At 61.7% G+C, this 6826-nt stretch overlaps 3 protein-coding genes across 6 annotated transcripts; 1 reads left to right on the top strand and 2 right to left on the bottom strand.

The window, feature by feature from the left end:
* Positions 1 to 110: 110 nt before the first annotated feature.
* On the bottom strand, positions 111 to 1563 carry PDE6G (phosphodiesterase 6G). The gene is made up of 4 exons (NM_204445.3): positions 1496 to 1563; positions 533 to 759; positions 383 to 423; positions 111 to 296 (listed from the first exon to the last, which is right to left on the bottom strand). The coding sequence occupies exons 2-4, from the start codon at positions 676 to 678 to the stop codon at positions 220 to 222; spliced, it is 264 nt and encodes an 87-aa protein (NP_989776.1). The 5' UTR covers positions 679 to 759; positions 1496 to 1563; the 3' UTR covers positions 111 to 219.
* Positions 1564 to 2181: 618 nt separating this feature from the next.
* On the bottom strand, positions 2182 to 4007 carry OXLD1 (oxidoreductase-like domain containing 1). Of its 2 annotated transcripts, none has more exons than NM_001389462.2 (2): positions 3915 to 4007; positions 2182 to 3421 (listed from the first exon to the last, which is right to left on the bottom strand). In NM_001389462.2, exons 1-2 carry the CDS (start codon positions 3966 to 3968, stop codon positions 3080 to 3082), a joined length of 396 nt encoding a protein of 131 aa, NP_001376391.1. In that variant the 5' UTR covers positions 3969 to 4007; the 3' UTR covers positions 2182 to 3079. The 2 variants fall into 2 exon arrangements, with proteins under 2 accessions (NP_001376391.1, XP_040505498.2); XM_040649564.2 differs by lacking the exon at positions 3915 to 4007 and adding an exon at positions 3777 to 3830.
* Positions 4008 to 4155: 148 nt separating this feature from the next.
* On the top strand, positions 4156 to 5903 carry CCDC137 (coiled-coil domain containing 137). Of its 3 annotated transcripts, XM_415702.8 has the most exons (6): positions 4156 to 4328; positions 4470 to 4600; positions 4676 to 4880; positions 5108 to 5190; positions 5283 to 5362; positions 5432 to 5903. In XM_415702.8, exons 1-6 carry the CDS (start codon positions 4183 to 4185, stop codon positions 5636 to 5638), a joined length of 852 nt encoding a protein of 283 aa, XP_415702.4. In that variant the 5' UTR covers positions 4156 to 4182; the 3' UTR covers positions 5639 to 5903. The 3 variants fall into 3 exon arrangements, with proteins under 3 accessions (XP_415702.4, XP_040505743.1, XP_015135413.2); XM_040649809.2 differs by having other exon boundaries at positions 5283 to 5903; XM_015279927.4 differs by having other exon boundaries at positions 4963 to 5190; positions 5283 to 5903.
* Positions 5904 to 6826: the final 923 nt, after the last annotated feature.

Below are 6826 nucleotides of genomic sequence, written 5' to 3'. Positions count from 1 at the left end.
TCTGGGTCTCATCTGTCTCCTCTCCATCCTATACTCTCCTGCGTGGTTGCCCACCCTCGCAGCACAGGTAGAAGCTTTCCAGCCCCAGACCATCACACCAGACTCCTGTGTTTATTTTGGGTTTTAATGAGTGTTTCTCCAGGCTATGTCCCACTGTGTGGATGGGGCAGTTTCTAAAAAAGCACTGCTATAGGGCAGGTGGTGGTGGCCGTGGCCAGCCTAGATGATGCCATACTGGGCCAGCTCGTGCAGCTCCAGGTGGCTGAAGGCTTCCCAAGGGCAGATCACGGTGATATCTGTGGAGAGCAGAGGCTGCATCAGCACAAGTCCCAGCCCTGCTGCAAGCCCTGCAGCTGCAGCAAAAGGGAATGGGACCACATACCTGTTCCTAGCCCCTCCATGCCCGGGATGTCATCGCCAAACCTGCAAAGAAACCGTGTGTCTGTCCTCGCTACGCATCAGCCCTGAGCAGCACCACATGGGTACCTTCAGGTGTGTCCCACGCTGGGCCCTTTTGCTCAGCCCTACTCACCCCTGCACCCCCTTTTTGGGTGGCTTGCTCTTGAATTGCCGCGTCTGCCTCTGCTTGAACTTAGGTGGTCCTTTTCGGGGGGTGGCGGGTCCCCCGGTCACCCTGGTGGCTGACTTGAGCTCCGGTTTGTGGGGCTCCAAGCTCATGGCTGTAGCAGAGCTAGCAGCCCGCCCCGCGTCACGGCTGTCCCTGTGGCTCTGGTGCTGGCACGGGGTGGTTCCTCACGCCTGGCACAGGGAGGACACGGGGCACTGGGATGAACCTTGGTGTGGCTGCAGCCATCCCAGTGCAGAGATGTGCCATCCGGGTGCCCTTGTTCCCACCCCGCCACGAGCCCTGCAGAGCTGATCCGCTTTCCGGGCTGCCCTGGGGGTGAGCACTCTCCCTCCCCTCCCTGGAATTAGGCCAGCTCAGACCCCACTAATCCCCTTACCCCAAAGGCAGCAAAGGGCATCCAGGGGGGCATAGTGAGCCCCTGCACTCCTTGGGGCAATGCCTGTAGCCCTTTCCCCCCACCGCAGGTGGATGTGCACCACCAGGTGCCCCCACCACGATTCATCCCTGTAGAGATGGGCATCGCAGGTGCCACTGTGAGTTGGAGGCAGTGCAGCTGTGTGCCAGGAGCGAGCTGTAAGCTGCTTGCAGGGCTGGCTTGCAGCTGGATGATGCTCAGAGATGGCTCACAGCGCTCTGCGTGCTGCGATCTGGAGGGGCTGCAACCGACCCTGAAATCCCAGGGGCAGCACATGGCTCCATCCCTCCCGTGGGCACCCTGCAGCCTGCCAAGCACTGGGGCTTTGTAGTACAGGCAGCTCCCACTGCCCGCTTGGTGGCACTCGGCATGGAGCCTCACCTGCAAGCACAGGAGGTGAGCGTGGGCTCCAGCTGAGCAATGCCATGCACTGCAGCCCCAGTGCCTACAGATCTGGGTGCTGTCTCACACATAGCAAAGCCATCACTTACCGTCCCCAAGGCCAGTGCTGCTCCAAATGACTCCCTCCAGCCTGCTCCACGCGTCCTCTGGGTGCTCTGGGTGGCAGCTGGGGGCTGGCAGATTTATCCTCTTCGGGGATAATAGGATTAAGTCCCTCCTTCTCAAATGGGTAATCTAGTGTCCTCCCCCCAGTGCTGGTGGGGAGGAGGGTGGGAGTGCGTGTGTGCGTGGGGAAGGGGTGTCAGGATTAATGCCACGGGGATGGGCTGTGTGTTAGCACTGCTGCCTCACCCCACAGAGAATGGTCTTGGGGCAGGGAGCAGGGAACAGCTGCAGAGCACCCACGGGGATGTCCTGCATCCTCCCTGGAAGGAACACCCCTATGCCTTAAGCACCATGGGGACAGGAATGAGACCGCAGCCAGCAGTGTGCTCAGGGCAGCACTCCATAACGGTGCTGACACCAAGCACAGCATCCCACACCATCCCCGTGTCCATTCCAATCAGGAGCACAAAACATGAGGGTCACCAGCTCAGCTCTGGTGTCACTGAGGACACCTGAGCACAGACAACCTGAGGGCACTGCAGACTCTGCTTCATCAGCCCCAAATGCGGTGGAAGTGGGGCCGGGCAGCCCCTGCCCACCCTGCCCTGCTGCCTGGGAGTATCACTCCAAAGCCTCCTGTAATCCCAACACTAAAGCAATTACAAAAAGGTATAATCTCAGCACACTTTAATTGAACTTCAGCCCCTTCCACTAATGGCAATTAGTTAAGATTTCACTAAATAGGATTACATGGATCCAGAGGAGTTTCATTCGAAGGCAGCAGAACCGGCCTCCTCTACAGCAAGGGCCTGTTGTTAATTAATGCTTCCAGACTGAGCTTTGTTAGCAAATGCCACTCAGAAGCCACTCTCGGTGGTACCCAGTGCACTGGCTGAGCTTGTCCCAGCAGGACGGGGTGAGGTTCTGCAGAAACACTGCGTGTCATCAGGCCAAGGCTGTGCTCAGCCGGGCAGGATTTGGTAAGGTGACGTCTCAAGGTGAAGTTTAAGGAGTCTTAAGGCAGAGATGAGCGAGGAAGAAGCAGCACTGCGAGGAGCTGCCCTTGATGGGACACTGCAGTGCCCACGTGCTCCGGCTGCACGCTCCCCCCTGAACCCAGCAAATCCTACAGCATCAGAAAGGGGCTGGGAAAAGCCCCGGCCCCTCCGGACAACGGTCACAGAGAAGCCCCTAAGAGGCTTAGCATAGTGTGGGGAGGACAGTGTGACACCACAGCCCATCTCCGTCACCAGGCTGCTGTCATGCTGCAAGGACAAGGAAGGAGCAGCGGGAAGGACCTGCCCTTAGCAGGGATTTTCAGCCTTGGGGATAGAAGCAACGAGCGATGACAGCACTCCTGCATCGTCAGTGCTGGGGCTACACGTGGGGTGCATGTGCTCAGTGAATCCCTCCAGTCTGATGCAAACAAACACTGTAACTAAATCCCCATCTCACAAACCAACATCCCAAACCCCACAGATACACCGAGTCCCAATCCTTTTCTCCCAGATAGACTTCCTGGAGCTCAGCAGGAACTTCCTCACCAGTTTTTGGGGTGTGGACAGGGCTCAGTCCGTCCCCATGCGCAGCCTGATCTCCAGCTTCAGGACGGCTTTGATGCTCTCATCCTGCACGTGCTGCTCCACGGCCGCCAGTGCCCGCTCCCCCCCATCCCCATAGTGCTGCAGCAGCTGCTCCACGTACTCGATCCAGACGCAGTTGTGGCAGCCGCTCATGCAGCAGTTGGTGGGCGGCGGGAGCTCAGGGGGGTGTGGATAGGGGGACTCAGCCCCCCGCGTGGTTTCCCCCTCACCCCGAGGGGTTCCCGTCTGGCAGTCGCTTCTCGGGGTGTCCGAACGCCTCCGACGGCTGCAGATGGCGCTGGGATGGGGGGCTCTGCGCTGCTGTTCCTACGAGGGATGGCTCCATGGTGGTGCTGGGTGGGGGGCCGCCCCCCGCACTCTCTGCCCTGAGCGATACCCCCTCCACGGCACCCATGGGCTTCTGCCACACCTTCACACGTGGGGTCCTCTTCTCCTCCCCAACCAGTAACACCTCCAGCCCCCACCCCCCGACCAGCCCCACACAGCACTGGGCCTCTGGTGCAGCCCCCAGACCCCCCATTAGAGCCCTCAGAACTCGGGTGCAGCCCCCAAACCCCTCAGTGCAGCTCCTGGAGCCCTCAGAACCGCAGTGCAGCCCCCAGGCCCCCCATTACAGCCCCCAGAACCCTCAGAGCAGTTCCTCGAGCCCCTACAGCCCTACCGCAGCCTCCGGAACCGCCATTACAGCCCCCAAATTCCACATTACAGCCACCCAAAAACCCTCACCCTACAGCCAACCCCCCCCGTGCCTCCCCAGGCCCCTCCCCCGCGGTGCAGCCCCGCCCCCGGCCCCGCTCACCTCCCGGCCCCTCCCCGCCAGGCCCCGCGCTCCGCGTGCCGCCCGTAGTAACATCCCGCCGCCGCGCCCCGGCAACAACCCGGCCCGCCTCCCTTCCCGTCCCGAGCGACGGCTCTTTTATCCAATGGTAGCCCAGGTTCTGGGCAAGGTTATCCAATGAGAGTGCGGCAGTGGGGCACATCCAATCGGAAGAGGGAGGCGGAGCGGAGGGCAACCGGAAGCGGAAGCAGTAGGGGGGAGCGCAGACCGCGTGGGGAAAGACGGGGCTATGGGCATAGGGAAGGGGCGGAAGAAGGGACAGGGAGCAGGACCGGGACCGGGAAAAAGAAAGGGGCAGGGACTGAGACCAGGACATGGAAAGGAACAGGGACCGGCCCCGGGAAGGGGCCCGGCCGCCGCCACGCCACGCGGCAGGTCAGTGCCTGGTGCGGTGGGGCTCGGGCAGGCTCCTGGCTGGGGCCTGGTCCCACGCAAGGCTCCAGAGCCGGCTGGGTCCCCCTGAACCGGGCTCCCCAGTGCCCCGGCGCAGCGCATACCATTTCCGTTATCCTTTAGGAAGGAGAAAGCGTTGGCCAACCTGAAGCCCAAGCACCCCGATGAGCAGGAAATCCCTTTCCGCCTGCGGGAGCTCATGCAGAGCCGTGAGGCCATGAAGCGCCCCAAGGCCCGGGCGAGGCGGGTGGCAGGTGGGGGCCTGCACCCTCAAAATGTCCCCATCCCAGCCTGTCCATGCCCGTAATATTGCTGCCTGTCTCTCCTAGAGAAGCCACAGCGTCCCCAGGGGGCTGAGGCACAGGAGGACATCCCTGTGCCCAGGTTCCGTCGGCGCAGAGGGGAATCAGAGCGCTCCTACGCGTGCCGCATGGAACGGGAGGTGCAGCATATGCTGGTCCTCAGCAAGAACCAGGTGCAGCGGGAGCCTGAGAAGGAGACAGCAGCACCGCAGAAGTCTCAGAGAAAGAAAGAGTGAGAGCAAAGCCAGCACGGCTGCTGAGGCAGTGCTGGGGCAGCCAGGGCCATGCCCTGATTCTGAGACCCCGCTCTACAGGGCTGGATCTGAATCCATCCCTTGGAGCAGCTGTACACTCCTGGTGCCAGGCCAGGCAGGGGAGAGCAGCAGAGCTTGGCTTCCGAGGGGATTCCATGGGGTAGAAGCTCTCTTCCTCCCTGCGGGTTGTAAGATAGCTCTTCAGGTTTCAGAACAAAAAGCTGGACAAAGTGCGGAAGAAGAAGGAGGAGAAGAAAGAAGCTTTGCTGGAGAAGAGGCTGTTCCAAGGTGGGGGATAGCGCAGGGAGGCTGGCTGCAGCGACCCATGCGCAGAGGTGGGAGCAGCATCCTCCCTGACACCAGGTTCTTTTCTCTCCCAGACCCAGTGGCATTCGGTGAAGTTGTGACAGAGCCACCCACCATCACCTCACGGCCCCGCAGTGGGGGTCCCACCGAGAAGGTGAGGTGTGGGGGCACAGAGCTCTGTGCCTGTCTCTGCATCTCTGACCCGCCCCATCTCTGCCCACAGGCCGGTCGGAAACGGCTCCTGCTGACACCTCGCCTGGGCCAGAGCCGGGCAGCCCCCACTGTGCCAGTGTCAATGGCTCGCCAGCGCATCGTGCAGGAGGAGCGAGCGCGTGTCATCCAGGCCTACCGGGACATCCAGAGGCGCAAGCAGCAGCAGCGGGACGCAGCACGGGGAAGCACCCAGCCTAGCAGCAGGGTACCAGGCTGAGCCCACCTGTCCCACTGAGGGGACACAACCCCTGGACCCCCTGTGTGGAGCAGCATTAGGGTTACACTGCCCTTGTGACAGTCAGCTGCGTGCACAGGCAGCTCTGGGGACACGGAACCCTGGGACTCAATGGGGACTGTTGTCCTGTTCCCACTTTGCTGCCAGTGCAGAGACCTGCACCCTTCCCAGCACCTCGGAGTGGGGCACCCCACAGCCTATGTGGGGCCACGGACCTGTTTGTAGTAAAAGTGCTGATAAATGCTGATGATGTGTGCTTGTTTGTGCCTCCTGTACCATCCCAGCTTTGCTGGCACTGTGCCGTGGCTGGGAAGGAACAGCGCTGTGTTGTGTGCCAGCAGATGGCAGCCACAGCCTGCAGCGTGCATGGCGTCACTGCCACCACGGGCTGGCCTGGCAGTGCTGGCACTGCATGCCCTCTGGCAGGGGGGCATGTGTCTGCTGGACACTGTGTGTGACCATCTCCTGCCCTGGCTGCAGTGAGGAGGGGAGCAAGCCAAGCCCAGGGACACAGAGCATTTCTTTGCTGAGTCCATGCTCACCTGCATGGTGTAACTTCCCTCCATCGTCGCTCTCACCCCTTGGGGATGTTGCATGAACCCGTAGTCCTCAGCCACGCTCCCCGTGCCTTCAGCATCCCCACGCCACATCCCTGCCTGGCACCAGGATCGCTGCTGGGACCCCACGTCTGCCTTATGCTGGAGATGACAGCCCCTCTGGCTGCCCCCTGCTCTCAGCCTCAAGGCTGCAGATCACTCCCAGCACAGCGCAGCCCACGTGTGCCCGTTTCACCTGCACAGGACAAAGGCAGCGCTGTTCCTCAGCCCCGTGCTGCACAAAGCACTGCCTGTTGGAGCAGGGCCGCCCTGCGGCCAGCACTGGCAAAGACCGGGGGCTCTGGAGGGGCTGAAGCCTCCGGCAGCAGCAGAATGGCAGCCCAACCCAACCCTGGATCCTTGCACAGGGCTGAATGGGAACAGTGTCTGTGCACCTTGTTTATAGGGAGACTGCTGTCCCCAGGGCTGTGTCACCCCAGGATGGCTGCGCTGTGCCACTGGCTGGGGTCCACAGTGTGCCTTGCACAGGTCAGGGCAGCTGCAGTGCACCCAGCTTGGCAGAGGGGACGCACACCGTGTGCTATGCAGTGCCAGGAGGAGGGCATGCTGCAGC

Source organism: Gallus gallus, chromosome 18 (assembly GCF_016699485.2).
Source record: "Gallus gallus isolate bGalGal1 chromosome 18, bGalGal1.mat.broiler.GRCg7b, whole genome shotgun sequence".
Classification (NCBI taxonomy): domain Eukaryota; kingdom Metazoa; phylum Chordata; class Aves; order Galliformes; family Phasianidae; genus Gallus; species Gallus gallus.
Note: the sequence above shows the minus strand (reverse complement) of the source record. Positions and strands in the feature narration are given on the sequence as shown.